This window comes from Impatiens glandulifera, chromosome 6 (genome assembly GCF_907164915.1).
Source record: "Impatiens glandulifera chromosome 6, dImpGla2.1, whole genome shotgun sequence".
Taxonomy (NCBI): Eukaryota; Viridiplantae; Streptophyta; class Magnoliopsida; order Ericales; family Balsaminaceae; genus Impatiens; species Impatiens glandulifera.
The window spans coordinates 37,003,583-37,027,277 of record NC_061867.1 but is presented as its reverse complement, the minus strand read 5'-3'; the positions used below and the strand labels follow the sequence as shown (position 1 = coordinate 37,027,277).

The window sequence follows — 23,695 nt, the reverse complement described above, 5'->3', positions numbered from 1 at the left end:
ACAGATACGTTTGGGAAACATATTGTATCTTATAAATTTTATATTGACTAAATATTATAATAACTAAGCAGATAATACTAAGTTGAAAAATATTTAATAATCACGTTTATTGATCAAATCTAAGACAAACTAACAAACAAGTCTGTCTTCAAAAACTAAAACATGATTATTATCAAGAGATTGGTTAGTGTTATCAAAATGTTTACTTTGTTGTGGATTAGTACAATATATTAGTATTAATGGTAGACAAATACATCATACATCCCTCCTCCTTTTTACAATTTGCACACTCAAGTTCCTACATCAATAAGGAAAGACAAGTACATCAATATAACGTAAATGAATCTCAGCTCTCTTGGAGCTTTGTCCGCATGCTCGTCTCGAAATTCTCCTTTTCTTGTCCACACTCGTTCTTCGTACTATATGATATCCCAAAGATCTTACCCTGTTAGAATATTTTGAAGGGAGACTTTGAGAGAGAATGATATTTTATTATTTTTTTAATTGTTAGACTTGAATTACAAAGCCTTAATATATAGGCTAGAAAATATCTGGAAAATCTTGCTAATCAAGATGAAGATTCTAACATTTCGCTCATAATTGTTTAAAATAAAAGATAAGAAAATAATGTAATTAATTGTTAATATTTTATAATAATATCTAATCAATATGGAGGTTACACCACATTAATTTTAACACTCCCCATTAATGTGGTGTCGGATACCAAGTTTAGCTCGAAGTTGTTTGAACATCTCTCTTGGAGGTGCTTTTATGATAATGTCAGATACGGTTCTTCTGATCGACAGAACTCAAGTTGAATTTCTTTATCTTCTATGATGTACCGGATAAAATGATGTTTGTCTTTGTAGATCCAATTGTCACCAATGAATTTTTTATTGGTTGACTTGTCAATGATATACCATGTCTGATTCTTCATGATCATATGGATTTCCTCCTCCATGCTTTTCTCCACGATTATTTTTAATTTCTTCGTCAATATTTTTGTGCTCATTTGAACAATAGTTGCATGTAGAATATATAGTGTCTATTTATATGTACCTCTTCGGGGTTGAACTCGGGGATGAGGAGTCTAATAAAGTCGGATCAGTTGAGTTATGATTTTCTTCATTGAGTTGATCTAAGCTTGGATCTGGTGAACTTTGCACTAATAAAATATGTTCATCATTGTTAGTACTGATTAGTTAACTTCATTTTTCTCAACTTTGTTTTTTTTCATTTCAACGAAGAATTTTCATCAACTTGACCATCTCTACTGATAATAACTTGACCTTCTTTTAGGTTTGCATAATTGATGTTGAGAGCGAAGCTTTGATTGACCATTTTGATCTTGGTGAACACATTTGACTTATCTTGTATATCAAATATAATACACTCATTGTTATTGAAGTATAGCTTATACCCATTTTCCACCAATTTTTCGAGACTGAGTATATTTTGGTTCAAGCTCGGCACACATAATACATTGTAAATATCACTCGGTTTTTCCTTCGTCTTGAAGTCGATCCTTCCAAGTCCTTTTGATTTTTCGTACTCTCCATTCTCGAATTGAATAGAGGAATTGACACTTTTGTTGAGCTTAGAGAAGATTTCTGAGGTCGGCGTCATGTGGTTGATGCATCTGTTGTCTAGTAACCTTTCTCTTATCTCTTATATTAGCTATGAGACATACATAGAATGTTCTATGTGTCATCGAGCCTGTTTGATTTGCCTCAGCCCGACTTGTTTGATGAGTATTTCCACTTCGGCAATCTTTGGTGAGGTGACCAAATCAATGACATTTGTTGCATCTAGATTTTCCTTTGTACCAATAGTCCTTCTCGGAGTGGTTTGGCTTATTGTATTTATTGCAATTTGATGTGTTATCTTTTCCCTATCTTTTGAGCTACGTCCACCTCGTCCTCTTGAATATCTTCCCCCTTTTGACTAGTTAGAACTCGAGTTATCCTCTCGTTCGATATTGCTATTATTGAGCTTTGACTCAAATGCACTCTCTATTGACTTTTCGAAGTGTCTAGACAATCGTTTCTCAAATTATTTTAAGGACGACATCACTTCTTGGACTCAAATTATTTTAAGGACGACATCACTTCTTGGACTTTGAGTTTTGATAGATACTTTGTTTCTTCAATGACAGTTACGATGGGATCGTATTTCTTAGGAAGACATATGAGAATCTTTTGCACCATTCTCTGGTCTGTGACATCTTCACCATGAGATTTCATCTAATTGACCAAATTAAATATTTTGGTCGAGAACTCCATTAGGGTATTTGTCTCCTTCATTTTGGTATTTTCAAATTCCTAGAGTAGTGATTGAAATTTAATTTATCTGATTTTTACATCTCCTTGAAATTCACTCTACTAGATCTTTCATGCCTCTTTGGCTGTATCGGCACGCATAATTCTGGGAAAGATTGTTTTAGTGACTACTTTTTAGAGGATTGAAAGAGCGTTTGTGTCGGCTTGTCAAGACTACTCTAGTTCCTTCATGTCGGCTTTATTAAGGTCATTTTCTTCCTCTAGCTCATTCACTTCATTCTCCACAATCTCCCAGTGGTTAAGAGATCGAAAGATAGTCTTCATCTTCATGTACCAGATATCATAGTCTTCGTCATTAAACTCTAGGATGAGATGGTTGATATTTGTTGATGCCAATAATTTGGATAGATTGGTAGAAGGATTTGTGTATTAAAAGAAATATGGAGGATTAGATAGAACTTGGAGGCTTTACTACCAAATGTTAGAATATTTTGAAGAGAAACTTTGGGAGAGAATGATATTTTCTTGTTTTTTTGATTGTTAGACTTGAATTCCAAAGTCTTAATATATAGGCTAAAAAATATCTGAAAAATTTTCTAATTAATGTGAGGATTCTAACATTTCGCTCGTAATTGATTTAAAAATTAAAGATAAGAAAATAATGTAATTAATTATTAAGATTTTCTAATAATATATAATAAATATGGTGGAGGTTACACCACATTAATTTTAACATACCATGGCCTCAAGCCTCAGATGGGTATGTCGTCATTCAGAATTGGGCCATGGATTCCTCGTGATTCGTGTGTTCCAAAGATTTCATTTTTGGTTTGGCCTGAAGATCACATACATACAGAGATATCTCTTGTAACTTATTGTTTTCGTGATTAAGGATCGATAATTGAGCATGGAAAACTTACAAAACATTTTAAAGGAATAAAAAAAACTACATAGAAGGAAATTAACAGAATAGCTGAAGAAGTGATTAATGAAAAAATGTAGGAAAACAGCAAAAACTCAATTACTTCTCAAAAGACTTTAGAAATAATGCAAGTATAAAGGAGAAAAAAGGAGTTTGAATGATAGAATATAATGAAAGGGCCAAATTATTTGGACTAAAAAACCAAATCACCTAACTCCTGATGAATGCTAATAAACAGAGAGTCTGTTTTTAGCAAGGAGAAAGTGCAAAACAAAACAGTTCATCTTAACATTTACTATCTCTATGACTGAAATTTATTCTAAATGATGAATACGAAGTGATAGTAAAATGGTATGTTGCAACAATGAGGAAGTTAATAAAGGCTCATAAATTGAAGATCTATACTATCAAAAGTAATTCTACATGTAAAATCAATTAAATCTGAAAAAATAATATTGAGAAAAGGCTGAGGATCGTGAATACAAAGGAAAATTTTACTTGGGCAATGTACAGACAAAAATGAAGGTACTGAATTCTCCTTTTGAATTTAAATTCTCTGCTGTAGTAGAAGAAAATTGTTTTAAGGAATGGGAAAATGTAGTAGTGTGAAACTACATATGAAAGAATAGAGTTTCCTTTCTAGTCTCCAAACAGGCACCAATGGGAGAAAAGGAGACTATAGAAAATTTCAGCAAATATACATGATTTCTACTTTCTGAAATTCAAGAAGAGATTAAATCTGAATAAAAATCTGAAAAACAGGCATACATATATTGAATCCAACTACATTAGTTGGAAAGATGTCTAAAGATTTGAACCTATTAAGCAAACCTAAGAAAACATCTCAGATATGGTTCAAACTTTGGAATATCTTAGTCATTTTATAGGTTTATTGGATAAACCATTATATATGGATCCAATTTCTGAAAGAGGAGAGCAATTTTCCTTACTAGAATTAGCATTGATGCGCATCCTCGAAACACATTACTAGATAAAATAGCAGTGGTTGATAGGAAAAAAAAATACTGTCATGGAAATCACTTATGGGTGGAGGTCACACAAGTGTTAATCCTTACTTTCCAACATACCAGCACGAAATATGCTCAAGTTAAAGAAGAAGAGTAGAAAATATTGAAAGGCCATGGAGAAAAAAAGAAGGAAAATATAACAGAGGAGTTTAACATCAAAGATCAAAATGTGGAGGAAAAGCATAAAGGTGAAGTCAAGAAAGACTGAAAAGAAAAAAAACAATGTGATTGAAGGAAAGAGGGTAAAACGAACTCTAATTAAGAAAAGAATAAAGGTTGTAATGAAATAGAGTTTTAGAAAAAGAAGAAGTTAATTCTCAAACAAGTCAAACTGTAGTAGAAGAAACCAGAGAAGAAGATACTTAGACTAATCAAGTTGAAGTAGAGGATACCAAAGTTGATGCTACATGAAATAAATGCAAGAATGCTAAAATTCAAGTAGAGGACAACAAAGATAAGAATTTTAAAGTCTTAAAAAAGACTTCTTCTATCAGATTAGCACGGGTTCGTAAAAAAAAAAATTACACAATAGAAATAAGCAAGTTTATCATCTTCTTCAATTCAATCTCTTTGCATCACAAAAGAAAGTGGAAGAGAAGGAAAAGAAGGCCTTATGACGCAACAAGTTTATATGAAAATAAACACCCTGATTGGAATAGTTATGATCTGTTTTTGATTCTATTTTTTTCGTTTGTAATCTCTGTTGTTTGTTTTTGTACTACAAATCATTTTTTTAAGATTTTTTTATTGTAATCCTTTAAGGCTTTAATCATAGTTAAGATTTTTTTAACTTTGATTTTGACCTTCTTCTTCTAGAATTTTTAATAAAATAATATTAATCATTTTCAAAAAATAATTAATTATTCTTATATATTATGGAACCCAATAAGTTAAGGTAAGATCGTGTGATTTAAGAAAAAAATATTCAATCATATTAAATTAGTTATACTCATATATTTCTATCTATTCCTTTATTAGAATATACCTTATATTTGACCTAATAACTCAAAATTTTATAATTCAGTGTCAATTTAAAAAAAAAAAACGCAACACATGTTGAATTTCAATCTTATAAAAATAGTTTAGTATGATGTTTCTTCAAACTAAAAAAAAATGTAGAGTCAATCCAATCCTTCTGTCTGGGACAATTTTAGAAACTAACAGTTTAAATAACATAAAATAAATCTTGGCTCAAGTTAAAATAAAATCCAAATTTTCTACTAAAGCGTGTAAATTAATAATAATAATTTAATTGATTAGAATTAAGTGAGATGATGAAAGTTTCTTAAGCGCCACGCACAAACCATAATTTCCAAAGCCCAAAAAAGGGGTTTCTCACACAGCAAAAATGAAAGAAAACAAAAACTTAGATCCCTTCCCCAATTTATATAATAAACACATATACATACATGCTGGCTTAGCTTTAGCTAATGCTGCTATTATTATTACCCACAAATAACAGCAACACAACCAAGAAACCAAGTTTTCGACCGAAATCCAAACTCAGTTTACGTCATTTATACCCCGAGAAACAGAAAGCTTGTCGAAGTTTACGATCGTTTATACCCCGAGAAACATAAAGCTTGTCGAAGCTCTTGATAGCCAGTCCTATAATGCTCAATCGATAAACAAAGTTGTCTTATAGCCTCTCTTTTCCCTTCTGCTCCTTCTAAGATAGCCTCCTTTTGTTTCTCAATCTCCCCCTCCAATTCTCCAATTCTAGACACAAACTCCACATTCTGTTTCTTAATCTCCCCCTTCAGTTTTTCATTTCCAGACACTAATTCCACATGTTCCATATGAAGTTGCCTCAAATGCTGGTCCATATGCTCAATCTCATTACTCTTCACATTTACTTCACCCGTGAGCTTCAATATTTTCAAGTCCAGTTCGTCTTTCTCCAGTTTAAACCGTTCAATTTCCTCCCCAAGCAACTCTTCGATCTCTTGTTTCCCGGCCTTAATACGTCGCACTTCTTCTTCCAAGGATTGGCATTTCAAATCCCATTCTTTTATGTTATCCTCCAATAACGTTTTCTCCTTGGTAGATTTCGTGATCTCGGCTTGAAGCATCGAGTTCTCTTCCGATAAGCTCTTATTGGCGTTGTTAATCGACTCCTTCAATTGCCTTATCTCGTGATCCCGTTCCGACAAATTTGTTTTGAACCGAGCAATCCTATCGTGGAGTTTAGAAACCTCCCTTTGTTCTCTATCAAGTTTGGATTTCCATGCAACGTTGTCCTTGTTTGCAGATCCAAATTGCTCCTGGAGACGACGAATCTGCGTCTGACTACTCCCGAGCTCACGTCTTAGGTTTTCGATCTCTCGTTCGGAATTATGAAGTTTTTCTTTTGTAATTCTCATTTCCCGTTCAAGTATTTGAATCTTTGCCTCCTCGCCATCCTCATCATCCTCAGGAGGAGTAGGCTCAGGGTCAGAAACTTCAATTCTCAATGCGGAGATCTCTTCTTCGTCACCGTGTGATCTTTCTAGAAGGTTCTCTTTGACTTGACGGAGTTCAGTTTCGAGTTCTGCAATCTTCGTGCGTAAGCCTTGCTCGTCGCTATAGTTGTTTACGGACGATGAATCGTCTGAGTCGGACTCAGAGTCCAATGTGGACGATTCATCATCTCCTTCTTTATTTCCTAAGTCGGAGCTACTCCCGCCTGAACCAAGGAAGACCTCAAAACCTGCTGGTCTAGGACCAGATTTATTGCGACGATTTGGCCTTTGATCGGGAGAAGGACATATAGAGGCTGGTTCGGAACTGATTTCAGAAATGCCCGAGCCATGGGATTGGAGATCGCAAGGGATGTTCTTTCGTAATTCACCTGTCACTTGATCGTAACGCTCCGCTAGGGATCGGTACATGCGGTAAAACTCTTCGACGTGAGAAATCAGTTGGGGTCTCTTCTGATAGTACATTTCTGCCTTTTTGCCGAATGAATCAGCATCTTGTTCAATCAGTTTCAACATGCGCTTCACACTTTGATCCATCTCTGAAAACATAAACACTTGTTTTTCCATCATCATATATAAAAATCTACATAAAAAATCACAATAATCCTTAATCTAATCTAGATTCAAAAAATAATCTTCATACCAAATTAACCAAAAAGTATAATATAATTTGGATTGTGATCAATGAAATAATATGCAAATCAAATGAAGCAACAAAAAGGACATTGTAATATGGATCATGATCCAACATAACTTACTAGTTTCCAATTAGGCTCATTATATTTAAGAATTTTATTAGCCTTGTATCCCCATATTTTTGTTTTATTTCACAACAATAGCAATATTTGTGGTTCGGGGACTCGGTTCTTCAATTCTATAAAGAAATTACTCATCCTACTATTGATATTCAGGGAAGGTAAAAATGAATATAGTCAATATAGAAACATGATGATGAGCACAAGTCGCGAACAAAAATACTAATCATTTTGAGTGTTGTTACATTCAAAGCTCATTTTGTCTTTTTTGAGACCGAATCAAACATGCCAACAACCACTTACAATTTTGTCAATGAACTGTTTTCTAGTATTGATTATGATTCATAAGAAAAATCTATATTTCTTATGTTTGTCAAAAGTCACATTATCTAAAAAGTTAATATATACCAAACAAAACAACACAAACTATGTGATTATTGTCTTATCAAATCACTTAAACTTAGTATTGACAAATTTCCAATGAGATCCTAACAACTACTAGTTTCCTAAAAGGCTCTCAATAATATCTCACCTAAGGATTATTATGATTAAAATTGCAAGAAAATTGTGCAGGGTTAAGACCTTAACAGAGACAAGCAAAACATTATAACAGGCAGAAAATAATTTGAAACACCCTTTAAATTTCAAATTTCAGAAAGCAAAAGTTAAGCAAAACAAACACTTAAAGGAGTCAAAATGAGCTTATAGGTTAAATAAGCTACAAGCATTAAAGGACATATATCTTTAATGAACTGAAATCCTTCACATTGAGTCGAAAACATGTTTAATCCAGCACTGATGATGATAGATAGATAAATGATGCTACTAAAAGTCTAAAACTACTTACCCTCAAGATTTTCCGACAACCACTTAGAGTTCTTGGGACTAATATGACTATCCCACCACCACGAATGTGACTTCATTGAATCAGTCCTCTTCATGAATCTAGTTGACTTAACCTGAGATTAGAAATTGGAACATTTCTTCATAACAAAAGACTTTCATAATAAAGGTAAAACAAACATTAGAAAGCACATGCTTACCATAGTTGAAGCCATATTGTCAAATATTAGTCACTAGAAAGAAAGAAAGACCTGAAAGCAGGAAATGAAAACAGCTAAGTTTACATCCATCCACCAAACTAAATCAAAACAATAATTAAGAAAGAACATAAAAAGAAGAACAAGCATTTGTGAATCAAATCTGATGAAAATGCAATTATGCATGTATGCATATACAATACTAAAATAGATTCTTGTTTTCAACCATCTTATTTTTTCAAACACATGATCAACCGAACTGGGTCCAACCCATGAATGAAAAATTTTCCCTTTTCTGAAATACCTACCAAGTTTGATGAGATTTTGGTCTGCTAAGAGACAGAGATAGAGAAGAGTATGACGAGACAAGGAAGAAACATAGGGGCATGACACGTGCCCACAATCCCTCTAGGTTAGATGTTGGAATGGGAAACAAACGGCGCCGGTCATTATAATTTTGGAAATTAAATAAAGACGAAATCCAGCTCATGACAGTTTCTATTCAATAGTCATTCCCACGATTCATTTATCAAATAATATCTTTATTTTATTTTATTTAACCTAAATAATTCAAATAATTTTGACTTATACAAGCTATGACAAGCATAAGAGAGTTTTAATTTAATAATTATTTTTATTCAAAACATTTGCATAAAGTCTAAAACAATATAAGACATTAAAATTAATAATTGTACTATGTTTTTGCTCTGTTTTTATGAACAAGGTAATAAATCAATAGATTTTTACTATATTTTTATTAATTAAAATATTCTTAATTTACTTTTTAAAATATTATTAATACACCTTACAAATATTTTCACATATTAAACTTATTTTCATAATTCCAAACCAAACAAAACTAGGTACATATATTAATAAAGAATTTAAAATATCCCAGATGACCCAACTAGTGTGTGGTTATAATTTTACTTTAATAATAAAGAATAAAAAACATTATTTCTTTTTCTTAAAAATTTATTAAAGATTAATATTAAAACCTGATATATATCTTCAATTTAAATATGCTTTATTCATCCATCAGAAATATAAAAAAAAAAACTCTTATTTCATTTTTATAATAATTAAAATATAAATAACTAAGATATTTTCATTTTATCAAAAACAACTTTGATATTTTTGACATATTAAAATGGAGTTTCGAAAATGGTGTCTGAACTTTCCAGAACCCTATTCAGCAGAATACGGAAAAATCAAATTCAGACAGTCCAAAATGTAAAAGACAAAAAAGTGAGAAAAAGGACCAAAAATATCAAACAGCCCGCCTAAATGAACTAAAAATCACCTCAAAGTTTTTGAATCCAAATGTTTGCCTTTTCCTTTACCTAATCCTATTTTTCAATCATTAGTAAGAATCGAAACATAATCCCCACAAAAAGGAGTAAATCAAACCTGATGAAAACAGTTGATTCAATATCTTTCGAAATGGATCTCAGTAATAATAACCCAATTCGAATGAGAAATTACCCAGATGAATAACACTAGATCCAAACATTCAAAGCTACAAACATGAAAATCTAGTAAAGAATTTGCAAGATTAAAACCAATGCTAGAAATAGATGAAGTTTCCTAGAGAAGAAAACAAGTGAAAAATGAAAAAAAAAAAAAAAAAAAAAAAAAATTCACAATGACTCTAACCTTTGGCTCTATAGATTGATTGTCGACGAACTTCGATCAGATAACTAGTTCTTCATGATTATTGAAGATAAATTTATAATCAACCAATATAGAAGATGAAGATATTCTAGAGAGAGAAAGAGAAGTAGATTTTTTTTTTTTTTTCTTAAGACAGAACATAATACATATACATAGGGGAGATGTGGGTGGAAGGTGTGGGGGAACTGACTTTCTAAATCTCACGCGATCTTCAAATGGATTTTTAATTCAAATTAAGTAATTTATCTACTAAATTAATTCATTAATTAATTATTATTTTTAGGATTATCCTACTTTTAAATTAATTATTTAAAATTTAATTATTTAGAAAAAGTAAAACTTTTTAATTAATAAAATTATTACAAATATATTTGACAAAAGAAACAATAATAGAGTTGAATAACAAGACAATAAAGAAAATAAATTATTAGTCAACAAGAATAACCGACCAACAATATAATTATTTGGTTTTTTTATTGAACCGAATTGATTGAAATGAGAAGTTCTAAATTAGGATTTTTTAATTATGATTAGTACGCGGTAAACCATTTTATTGGTTAACAAAAAAAAAATGAAAGCTTCTATATGAATTCATATAACCTCTACAATAAATATTTATAATAAATCTATTTGTTGATTAGATTTTGTGATCACCATATTAACGAAAACAAAAATGTATTTATGTTTGACAAGAAATTTTAATGTATATTGATTATGATTTATATATTACTTTACACTAAAATTAAGCCTTATTTGAAAATAATTATAAATTTATTATTTTGTTTTTACGTTTGATATGAGATGAAATATAGATAGTTTTTTTAATATATAAATTTGAATACAACTATGTTTTGAATAGATAGTGACTTATTTACACATTCTTTTCTTATATACTCAAAATCCAAGCCATTTAAAAAAACTTAAATCAATTAATGAACAAAGTATGCACTAAAAGCTTGAGACAATAAATTTATCGTCGAGCAATCTCACTAGATGTACCGACTCTGTTAGATATACCGATGATACTACAAAACATTGATGTTTCCGTGCAGGTTGAGGCATTGAAATCACCACCGTGCAATCTCGTTAGGTGTACCAATTATGCTAGATACATTCTGATTCACATACATACTCCTAAAAGTTGAGATATTAAAATGATCTTTTGTGCCTTACACATATATTGTCTCCAAAGTGCAAATGTATCAATTCTATCAGATATACCCCGAGTATAAACTAACTCAAACTTAGAGTTTTCAAAAATTTCTCTATAAAAAAACACACACACATGAAATATATGAGATTCAAAATCACCCGGTCAAGGTGATTACAGCGATTAAAAAATCATAATCTCATCGCAAGCCCTAAACTCAGTCTCTAGATGGCCAATTCACATTGATCACTCGTATACGATTTGGAATCTACTCATGATAACCTCTCGATGTTGAGGAAAAAAAAGGTGAGTTGAAATTAATATATTTTCAAATAGTCTAGAACTTTTCACGAGTCTCAAATGCTGATGACATTTCAATCCGGATTATACGTCCTTGCATCACAAGGTCAAAATACCCTAGTCTAAACTTGGGGTATTTTTCAAACATGCATTTAATCGTTTTAACCCTGAGTTAGCGACATATTTTTGCATTACGAAATCAAAATACCCTAGTCTTTACTAGGGATATTTTTTGAACACGCATTCAATCGCTTTAGCCCCGAGCAAGCGACATATTTCCGCATCACGAAATCAAAATACCTTAGTCTCTACTAGGGGAATATTTCAAGCATGCACACAATCGCTTTAACACCGAGCTAACCATATATTCTTGCATCATGAAATTAAAATGATGTAGTTTTTACTAGGGGTATTTTCCAAACATGTATACAACCATTTCAACCCCAAGATAACGATACATTTTATCTTCAGAGAATCAAAACACCATAGTTTTACTAGGGACATTTTTTGAACGTACATTTAATCGCTTCAACCCTAAGCTAGCGATACACCCTTGCATCACAAAATCAAAATACTCTAATTTTGTTAGAGGTATTTTACAAGCATGCATATAATCTCTCAAGCCCCAAGTTAACGATAAAACTTTGAATCATAAGAAGTAAAAATACCCTAGTCTATACTAGAGGCATTTTTTAGAGTTACATGGTGTTAGCCTTGACATATCTACCTAAAGGCTTTGTTGATACCTAACGAAGTAAAGCCTAGTCTTGGAGACCATGTAATTATTTTCTCACCACAATGTATATCCTTGTTTCCAAGACCAGGTAATTGATTTCTCATCACGACATAAATTCTAGTCTTTGTGACTAGGTGGTTATTTATACGAATTCAATTGATCTAGTCTCTATGACTATGTAGTTATCTCCACTATGTAAATTTTGTTCTCTAGGACTAGGTGATCGTTTAATTATAACAAATTTTCCCGATCAACATATTAGATGTGGCAATATTTTTAAACACATTCTTACTCTACATCAAATTAGAAGGCGAGTGATTGAACATCACATGGAAACCCCTATTATGTGATCAAGTGTTGATCCGTAGGCCTTAAACTTGATCTTTCTTGATGCAAACATTCTCATGGAAGAATTTACACGGAAACCTTATATATGTAATTGTTGAACTAACATCCAATTGACTTAATCATTGTCCTTCAATTTGTCTTATAGATTATTGTCCCTTGTAAAGTCCCATCCGATAGGAATTCATACGAGAACATCTTCATAAAGAAGTTCATTGTGATCTTTCATTGGATCAAAACATGTTTGGAACAACTTATTTAAGAAAAATGCTCATTTTTGTGGTTACCATCTCGATCGAGAATGGGGCATTTGGCTAGGAAAACGATCGATAAAGGGATGAGAAAAAAGTAAATTTTTTTGACCTAAAATGGAAGGAAAATGTATACGAAGAAAAGACAAAAATCAAAGAATTCGGGGATTCGCGTCTATAAGCACTAAAAATCTACATACCCAATTTATAAATTTAAAATAATTATTTTCATTTATTTTCAAATAAAAAACAAAATAATTAGCTCCGCCAAAATATAATCAAAACAATTAATTAGATTAATTATTTATATAATTAAAATATAATGAATTAAGAAAAATGACCAAAGAAAAAATAAAATTATTTGAGATAAATGTTGTACTCATTTTATTTTAAAATAATTTTATAAAAAATTAAGGGATTAAAATAAATAATTTAAGATGAAATGTGGTACCAATTTCATCCCCAAAATTATTTATTTAACCCAAGAATATAAATAAAAAATAAAAAATTTTATGCAAAATAGTTGTTATATTTATTTTTAATATTTTTTGTATTTTAAAAGATCAAAATTAAAGTCAAAAGGGTAATAGAAAATTAAATTTCAAATAGACCTTAAAGTTTTAAGTAAAAAAAAATCATAAATAGGTGTAGCCGAAATTTTGTGAAAAGGATACAGCTGAAACTACAACTATCAGATAGGCACTGGATTTTCATCCATCACCTCAGAAGCGCCCGCGTCGCATGATGCAACGAAGGGAACGTGCGCCCATGCCGCACCCGATCAGTCAACAACGGAACGCCTAGTGTTGGACGAAATACGGAGGAAATGTTCCACACTCGCGTACACCCAAAACGACATCATTTTTTTACCCTAGTTGTCTTCTTTCTCGCGATCGCGAACGGGTCACATCTTTGATTTCTCAAAGATGGAACTTTGCCTTCAATCAATAATTTCGCCTGATTCAAAGGCCAAAATGATCACCCTTCTTTGATGATCATTTATCCTACATCAATAGACATCAATTATGACTATTCCGGCAAGTTGGATGAAGAACAACCAAAATACTATAAATGGATTTTGCTAATTTAGTCCACTTGAAACCCTCATCGACTTCGGGAGGCTATACTCAACAATTTTGAAGCCAAGAGATCCACTTTCATGCTTTGAGTCATGATTTACAGAAAATCTGCAATTAAAGCCTCAAACTTTCGGATTTTTGAAATCTTTACATAAGGCCTTAAAACTTAGATCTGAGTATCCCCAAATATTCCCTAAGGTCTAAGAAGTGTTTTATAATCATTGGTATGTTTCCAATCATCCTTTAATTCATACGTTCGGTTTGAATTTAAAATTTTTATATTTTTGTTTTCATAAGCTTGTATGATGTCTGGTTCTTGAATTTAATTATTAGAAATCAATCATAGAATCATTTATGAGCTTTATGTGAATGCTAGAACCGATCAATCGGTTTTAAAAAGAAAAACCCAAATTTGAATTTTAAAAAATCAAAAATTTGGGTTTTCTATTTTTGGGCTAATCCTCAAGAACAATAGCTTAAAAAAACTTCCAAATATGTTTATAATAATGTTGGGCCGAGAGGTCTGGCCAATATTCTTCATCTAGGACCAAGAGGTCCGACCGAGGATTTTTACATCCGATTGAGAAGTTGAACCTAGGAACAAGGAGTCTCACACCCGACTGAGAACTCCCGAACCCATGACCAATAACTTCCACTAGTAGAAAAAGGGGCATTAGTAAGGGCTAAAACCGTTACTGAAAGCATCTAACGCCGTTACTGAAACTTATTTGTAACGGCAAATAAAACCGTTACCAATCGTTACTAAAAATTACGTTACAGAAAATGAACTAGTATCAGTAACGGCGTTCGAACGCCGTTACTGATAGTCATGTAATAACAGTAACGGTTCTAGCCGTCTAAAAACCGTCACAGAAACATCACGAGCATCTGTAACGGTTTTCGAAAACCGTTACAGATAGTAATGGGACAACAGTAACGGTTTTAGCCGGCTAAAAACCGTTACTGAAAGACTTTAGTATCTGTAACGGTTTTCGAAAACCGTTACAGATACTCGCGATGTTTCTGTGACGGTTTTTTGTTTCTTAAACCGTTACAGTTAGATTTATATAGTAACGGTATTTGAAATTATTTAACCGTTACTAAACCCTAATAGATTTTTTTTTTTTTTACAAATTTTTACCTATTTAAAACCTCAATCAATAACCAATAACCAAAAACCAAAAAGCACACAATCATCAATAACCAAAAACCCAAAACTACAATCATTAATTCAAAACAATAATCATCCACAAACTACAATCCATCCAAAAACTATAATCCATCCAAAAACTACAATCGTATCACAAATTCACAAAAACCATTAATTAATGTAATTCAAATTATATTCAACTAACCAGAAGCGACGATCACGAGGAAGGGGATCATCTCTAAGTAGGAGGGGCATCATCTCGAGTGGGAGGGGCAGGTGGAAGTTGATCACGGGGAATCCTGGCTAATAAGAAGTTCATCGTCGATCTCAGCTCAAGCATCTCATCCCGCATTCTCTCACGCTCCCTTCGAGCTTCTTCACGTTCATCCTCACGCTGCATCAATAACTCTTCGCGTTCTATTTCACGCTGCCTTTGTGCTTCCTCACGCTCCATTTGACGCTCCATTAAGGCTTCTTCGCGCTCTCTCCGTGACTGAAGCTTCTCAGCTTCACGCTCCTCTCGCATCCTCTGTATCTCCTCAAGTAGAAGGGCGTTTTGCGTGTCACCGCGCTGTGTGCTAGTACCACCCCGAGCATCAGGTCTAAAAGATCTAGGTGTGACACCGGAGCCCAAACCCACAACTCGCCCATGTCCCTGAGACCCGAATGCGCACTCAGCCAACTGCAATTCATTTCTATTCGGGTCTTCTTCTATAGCAGTTCGCAAGGCAGTCTACAAACACAAATTACATTCGATTACATACATACATAAAAGAAATAAAAGAAATATAACTAATAAACACGACTTACCACTTTTTCTTGAATAATAGGGGGAACCTCCGGATTTGGATCTTGCAGAGTCGGTTTCTTTGTATGAGTGTGCAGAAATAATTCTGCAAAATTAGGCGATGTACCCGTAGTCTTCTCCTGTACAAATTGTATTATTAATAAAAACGTAATAACATTATAAACTTTTTTATTCAATGATAAAACGAACCATTTGCTTCTCCACTTGCGAAAATGAGATGCTGCCCGCATGATTCTTGTAAACAACATGCGACCTATTTTGCGCATTCACAGCACTTGTTTTCTGCAAATAAGAAAACATTTGTGTTTAATGAATGATTAATGTAAGAGCTATTTATAAACACATTAATTTACCTTGAATTCCGGCGTGAGAAAGCGACGATCAAGTAGATAATTCCAATCACTAATTTCGATCTCGGGAGGGGGATTTGCCCTAATCGCTTGCTCGTCACCTTCACGGGATTTAATGTACATGGTGTTCCAATGACATCTCCATCTATCCCATAATTTGTTGGCTTGAAATAAACTTTGTCTTCGATATTTGTTGATGTCATCCCCCACAGCCACGAAAGGATCCTAAATAGTTTAACATTAAAATACGATTATAGATTGTGTTGAATACATAATGGACTTAATAATATAAAAAGTTATATACCGTGATAGCCATCCATATGTGATCTAGCTGTGTGGAGCTCAGGTCCGACCAACGCAAAGTCCTATGGGGTAGCGCATTGGAGTCTCGAATGACACTCCCAATATGCCTCGACCAAGCTGTCCTATTCTCGCACATTGGTTTACCATCAACAGGGTTAAAGTGAAGAGTCATCTTTTGCCCCGCTTGCAATCTACCAACAGCTTTATTCTTGTTCTTGCCCCGTCTCCTTCTCGAAATAGATCCTAAAATTAAACAAAAAATTATATAGGATCACAACAACTAACTTAAGCAAAAACACAAGTACCTCCATCTTGCTCCTCAGACGGGGGCTGTGTCTCATCATCATCATCATCACCGGGGATAGTGTTGGGTACACTATCAACATTCATAATATCATCAAGGTCCAAATCTATTTCCCCGACAGAGTTACACAATTGCACGGGATCTTCTGAATGCTCCTCGGTCCTTCGTACAAGCTCGTGTAGCGCGCTGCTTAAACTCTTACCTTGCATTCTTTTAGGAGCCATGATAGCTGCAAATATTGAATGTAATGTTTATAAGACAAATTTACAAGTATCCCTTCATAGAAAATAATTCAACCTTAATTAGAATAACGGGGATTTATTGGTGTCACAATTTTCCATTCAAGCCTTGATGCCATATCTGTAGAGTAAAAGACTTGTTGTGCTTGGCTTGCCATTATGAATGGTTCATTTAATTGAGTCTGTAGAATCCTGTTGATATTTATACTAACATAACCATACTTATCAACTTTAATGCCCCGATCTTTGTGATAAACATCAAACCATTTGCATTTGAAGAGAATCACTCGTCTTCCACAAAAGAATATCACTTCTATGATTTCATTGATCACTCCATAGTAGTTAATTGTCTCGGTCCCATTATTACCAACAACCAAAACCCCGCTATTTTGGGTAGTCAAGCTCTCGTCATGTTTTTCAGTGTTAAACTTGTACCCATTTATTTTGCACGAGTTATATTTCTTTGCATACAATGTAGGCCCACGTCCTAAAATCTTAAGATTCGTTGTCCTATCGGATTGATCGGTTAGTTGCTCCACCTATATATTCATTACAAATTATTGTTAAACTAATTGTCATATACTAAAAAAAGAAAATTTTTGAGACGATTACTTACTCTTTCTTGTTACAGATACCAAGGATAAAAAATAAAAAACGGTTTACTTTCTGTAACGGTTATTAAGAAAACCGTTACAGATACTAGATGAGAAAACGAAAAGGCAGCTAACTATTTGTAACGGTTTTTAATAACCGTTACTAATAAGCTGTCTGTAACGGTTATTAGTAATGCCGTTACTGATGATACCTTCCTCAAACGGTAACTTATGGCTTATCTGTAACGGTTATTCGAAAAACCGTTACAGATAGTGATGATGACAATAAAACGAGACGGCGCAGCATCTGTAACGGTTTTCCCCAACCGTTACAAATACATTATTAGTAACGGTTTATGCATAAACCGTTACTAATATCCTTACTGAAACGAGTTGATGATGTTGTATCTGTAACGGTTTATATCGCCGTTACAGATGGTCTAATATCAGTAACGGTCTTCGAAGACCGTTACTGATAAAATACATTAGTAAGGGCGTTCGACCGCCGTTACAAGGGGTCGTTACAGAAGACCCATATTCTACTAGTGTTCCACCTCAGACCGAGAAGTCAGACCTAGGACTGAAGAGTCTCGCACCCGACGGAAAACTCCCGAACCCATGACTGATGAATTCCACCTAGGACCAAGGTGTCCGACCGAGAATTCTAACTAAAAACCGAGAGGCCTTAGCACCTCGACCGAGGGACTTTCGCACCCTAACCGAGGATCCCGAACCCGGACCGAGGAGTCTCCGACCTAGCACCGAGGGCTCTTAGGCCCCGACCGATAAAATGAACCCAGGACCTAGGACATCGTTCCTAAGACCTGTTTGGTTCCCTTTTCAAATTCCAAAATTAATTTTTTAATTTTGAAACCTCAAATCATTTTCTAAAAATCTCGAAAAATTAGAAAATGATTTCAAGATATTTCCACAAAAAAGTATTTTGACAAAGGCTTGTTTATGATTTATTTTTAAACCCTAAAGCCTTTTAAACTAATGTTCTTTATATATTTTCCTCCCTAGTTATCATCAACAACAAGCATTTAAATAATTGTTGTTACAATTCTTTAAATACGTATAAACCTACGCATGTCTAGGACCGAAAAAAATAACCGGTTAAAATAAAACGTTATACAAGCAATTTTCAAAAATTAAATTTATAAGTAGAGACCATTTTCAAAACGGGTACGGAGGATGAAGCGTGAATGTCCTTTTCCGAGTATCACCAAACTCCGAACTTAAAAAAACTCTAATTAAAATACGTTTGTACACGTATACTTTATTAATTTTCAAAATCAATTGGCGACTCTATTTTCAAATGAATAATCTTCTAAATTAATTCTTTTTAATTAATTTAAACATCAAATTTCTAATAAGTCAAATTGTATTTTGATTACTATAAATCCAAAGATTATTTAAATTTGTACCCAAATTAATTATTTTTAAAAGCTGCCAGAAATTATTTAAAATATTTTAAAATAAAATTTTATTTAAAAAAGATTTCTAACACGCAAACTGAGGTTGAAATTTTCGAACCTCGAACTTGCTTCGAACCAAAGGGTTTTTTCTAGGGATTACATCGTCCCAAACTTGAAGTTGAAGCCCCTCACTTGTTAGATGGCCCCGAAGCCAGCATCCACGCCTCAACATGAAGTCACTGCCCAACCTACTAATTTGAAGCTATTTTGTGTGCCGAGCCTTTCTCCCAACCTCTCTTGGCACTAAGATAAGCCCTGAACCTGCCGTAGAACCTGCCGTAGTACCTAGAGCGTTGATCAATCTGAACCTAAAAATCCTTAGGACCAATTTGTTTTCTACTAATTCATTTTAATACATTTATTATTAAAGAGCTTCAAATGATTTTATAAAAATATTAAATGGATTAGAATATATTTTCTCTAACATATTAAGAAATTATATATATATATTAGGATAATTTAAGAAGTTTTCTCTATTTTCATTAACATCTTGATCTCATACCCTGAGTTTTATAACTCCAAAAATATGTGAAAATTTTCTCAACGTAATTCTTATATTTTTCTTTATTTATATACAAAAATAATTTTGAATTTAGGTCACTTTCAGATTTATGACACTTCTACCTTCTCACAAAGTAGGTATGTAACTTCATTCTTAACTTTTTTTTAATTACGTCTGATTATCATGAATGCCTTAGACGCATTTAGAGACAATATAGGCATGACTCATTAGACGTAAGTTGGAATTAGGTCTAGACACTTACATCCTTTAAAATTTAAATTAAATTGTAGTATAATAATGTCATGTCTTAAAAAACCAATGGTTTTGAAGTAGAGACCATCCATCTAGATAGATGGACGTTTAGACCATAGCGCCGAGACCCTTTCCTACACGTAACCAAACACCGGACCCAAACAAATTTTTAAATTTTTTCTTTTCTAATTTCTATGAAGAGCAAATTTGATCAAAGTACATTTTTTTAGGATAAATTCGAGCACACGAAACTTACCATTAAAATCTCGCAACCTTACACCTCATAATTGAGAGGAAGGTAAGGCATGAAACTAAAATATGTTTCAAGTCAATTTATTTAGATAGGACGTTTTTAAATGCGTATAGAAACTAGTGACTCTACTAGAGAGTGAAATTATTAAATTGAAACAAACTATTTTCTTTCAACTTTGCCTATTTTCTCCTACGACCGAGCCAGGAGAAAGACATTACTTTACACTAAAAACCCCTAATGAGAGGGCGTAAAATCATAACTTGCTTGCTTATTTGCTTAGTTTCATATTATGGGATCACTACCCTTTACTTGAAGGAAGCATTAGGGAGTGCGTTTTCGAGCCACACATGAATCTATTAATTACATGCAAAATATGTGCCACCAAGATTTGGTGATTAAATTATAGAGCGATGTTGCAACCTATGAAACAATCCGGGCCAACTACTTCCTCCATTGTGAGTTGTATTTGGGTTACGGTGGCAGCGATGGGGAAGTTCCACTTTAAAGGGTTCCCACCTACATCAGCGACTTCGACTTCCCTTGTTTGTGGATGCATTTTATTTTTACCCACGGAAGCCTTATCACAAAAATCTGATCTATATCACAAGTCATGTTGTTAATGCAACTAAACCATTTACAAGCCAAGTATATATTTACTATATATATGTAAATATGTGTATGCATTATAGGTAAATAGGTTTCCATGAGTACGTTCTCATTTTTCAAAAAATAAATAGAAAAAAATGTTTAGTTGTCTTAAATTTGTCATCTAGACTAGACTAGACTACATCGATGGTTATAAATCTTAGTCACAAATGTCATAAGAAACTCATAAGAAGATGAGGCTTCACATTAAGATAATTGATGCTCCTAGTTGAATCCTCACTCAAGATGAAGTCGAGACGAACCCAAAGAGGCATCAAACCCAAAAGGTGAAAGAGACAACAACTTTTACTAGGTGTAACACCCATGATTTCCCTTTCGTAGATTAGCACATGTTTGGACAACACGTGGTAATACGGGGAATCGTGGGGTGGCTCAAGGTTCAATGTGTTTTAACATTGGTTTGCGTACTATGCATCTTTTTTAAAAAAACATTATTTTAAAAGGATTTTGAAAATACTTAGGAGCTTTAGAAATTAATCATGTAAAAGTAATTAATTTTATTCAAATTTTAATAATTTGGGGATCAAATAACAATTTGATTAAAACCTAGTTTAAATTAATCAAACATAATTAATTTAAGAGATTATTAATTTGAAAACAGAGTCTCCAAATATTTTTTAGAAAAAATCAGTAAAATGTGCGTGTATAAACACACTTTATATCAGAGTTTCTATAAGGGTTCAGTTTTTGGTTACGCTCGGGATAGGACTTTCGGGCTATGTCCTCCGCGCCCGTCACTTGACAGTTTTATTTTTTAAAATAAAAGTCTGGCTATTACAAAATTTATTTATAACATTTATTTCCTTTAATTAGTAGTCTATCCTACACAATGATATTTTTAGATTACGTAAATAATTGTACAAAATTATTTAAAAGGGTGTACCTGCAATTGCGTTGATATAATATTAAGTAAAATATACTGAAAAACATCATAAAAATGTTAGAATTTAAAAGTAAATTCAAACGGGGCCTTAGACAAAATATTTGTTTGAGAAATATCCCAAAAATATTCAAATATTATTTTCTAACCTTTCGGGATTATTTGAAAACTGATTGGGGTTCAAAAATTACAAAAATAATTGTTAATTTTGAAAAGTGGAACCAAACAAGCATTAGGATCGGAGTCCTATGGTTTGGTTCCAGTCATACTAATCTGGGTTCAGACGGGCAAGGTCTAGACTAGGAAGGTCTAGATTAGGGCTCATGACACTCGATCGAGGAATCGAAGGGCTCGATCCTAAGGTTCAGGAGGCTCGGTCCTGAACTCAAATTTCTCAATCCTAGGTCTTTGAGGCTCGGTCCAAAGTCAAGCTTTCTCGATCATGAAACTTCGGAGTATCGACCCCAGGTTAGACCTCTCATTTCGAGGTTAAAAACCTCGGTTGGATTCCTCAATATTTGCTCGAGAACATCGGTCTTAGCTCTTAGTCTTAACTCGAGAATACCTGTCATCGATCTCGATCCTAACTCAAGAACATTAGTCATTGGTCTCGGTCCGGACCCAAGATCTTCAGTCCTAGTTCTCGGTCACATGCTAAGAACATTAGTCCTTTTCCTCGGTCCAAGGGGATCGAGTGTTCTTAAATTGGTCAAGAATTACAAGTCTTGTATCTTTTGATGTAGATCATGAAATCATGATCTATAAGTTGCAATCAACTCATATGATTATAGGGATTAAAATCCCCTAATCACGGCTGCCCATAAGTTGTTATCCTTCATGGATGAGTTCTTTATATATAACTAGGTCCTAATGACTCTCGAAGATAAAAAGAAAATAACATTCATCACAGAAGTATGCACCTTATGTTATCGGGTCATGCCCTTCCGTCTCAAAAATATCGTGGTTACGTACCAACGAGATGCTACTATAATATTATATAATATGATTCATAAAAAGTATAAGTATACGTAGATGACATGATCGTAAAGTCCAAAGATAGAAAATGACACTTACAAAACCTGGAGTAGTTTCTAAAAGAATCCAAAAATTCCAATTGCACCTAAATCTGAAAGGTGTGCCTTTGGAGTAATGACTAACAAAATGTTGGAATTCTTGATCACTCAATGCGGGATCGAAGTCGACCCAAAAAAATTGAACCAATCACCGCCATGCTAGTACCATATAATGAAAAGAAATTTAGAGGAATTCTAGGAAAAACTAAATACATCAATCGATTTATCAATAAATTACATCCACTTGTGATCCGTTATTCTTATTGTTGAAGAAGAACCATAAATTTATATAGGATGATTCTTGTCAACATGCCTTCAACCGAGTTAAAAACTACTTACAATCACCCATATTCAGATGCCTCTAATGTTAGATGCGACATTGATCTTGTACCTTAACGTAACTGAAACCGCTATGGGGAGCATGCTCACCATAGAAGATGAGGACAAGATCGAAACAACAGTATACTATATCAGTAAGAGGATGACTAGATATGAGATGAATTATTCTTCGGTCAATAAGTTATGTTGGACATTAGCATGGGTCACCAAGAGATTGAGGCACTACATGCAGACCCATCCTATCAAATTAGTTTCGAGGCTAGCAATCAAATTCATTTTTCAAGGGATTCCCTTATCGCTCAAGCTCACGAAGTGGATGATGATGATCGTAGAATACGACATCACCTATATCGTACAAAAATCAATCAAAGGAAGCAACGTCGCAAACTTCTTAGTTGATTAGTCGATCGAGGAAAAAAAGAAATGGTGTTCCTAAATGATGAAATATGGCAATGAGAGTGATTCTTTGAAGTTAATGTTCGATGGT

General features: G+C 33.3%; 1 protein-coding gene across 2 annotated transcripts; it reads right to left on the bottom strand.

Moving 5' to 3' along the window:
* Positions 1-5,496: 5,496 nt before the first annotated feature.
* Positions 5,497-10,293, bottom strand: LOC124942131 (protein NETWORKED 4A). 2 transcript variants are annotated; one of them, XM_047482557.1, is made up of 4 exons: positions 10,140-10,293; positions 8,487-8,537; positions 8,291-8,402; positions 5,497-7,227 (listed from the first exon to the last, which is right to left on the bottom strand). In XM_047482557.1, exons 2-4 carry the CDS (start codon positions 8,499-8,501, stop codon positions 5,780-5,782), a joined length of 1,575 nt encoding a protein of 524 aa, XP_047338513.1. In that variant the 5' UTR covers positions 8,502-8,537; positions 10,140-10,293; the 3' UTR covers positions 5,497-5,779. The 2 variants fall into 2 exon arrangements, with proteins under 2 accessions (XP_047338513.1, XP_047338514.1); XM_047482558.1 differs by lacking the exon at positions 10,140-10,293 and adding an exon at positions 8,792-8,896.
* Between the last annotated feature and the right edge of the window lie 13,402 nt (positions 10,294-23,695).

Coding starts and splice junctions, on each gene's coding strand:
- LOC124942131 (XM_047482557.1), bottom strand. Junction 7,228..8,290: donor GTTGTCGGAAAATCTTGAGG/GTAAGTAGTTTT, acceptor TTATGTTTTCAG/AGATGGATCAAAGTGTGAAG.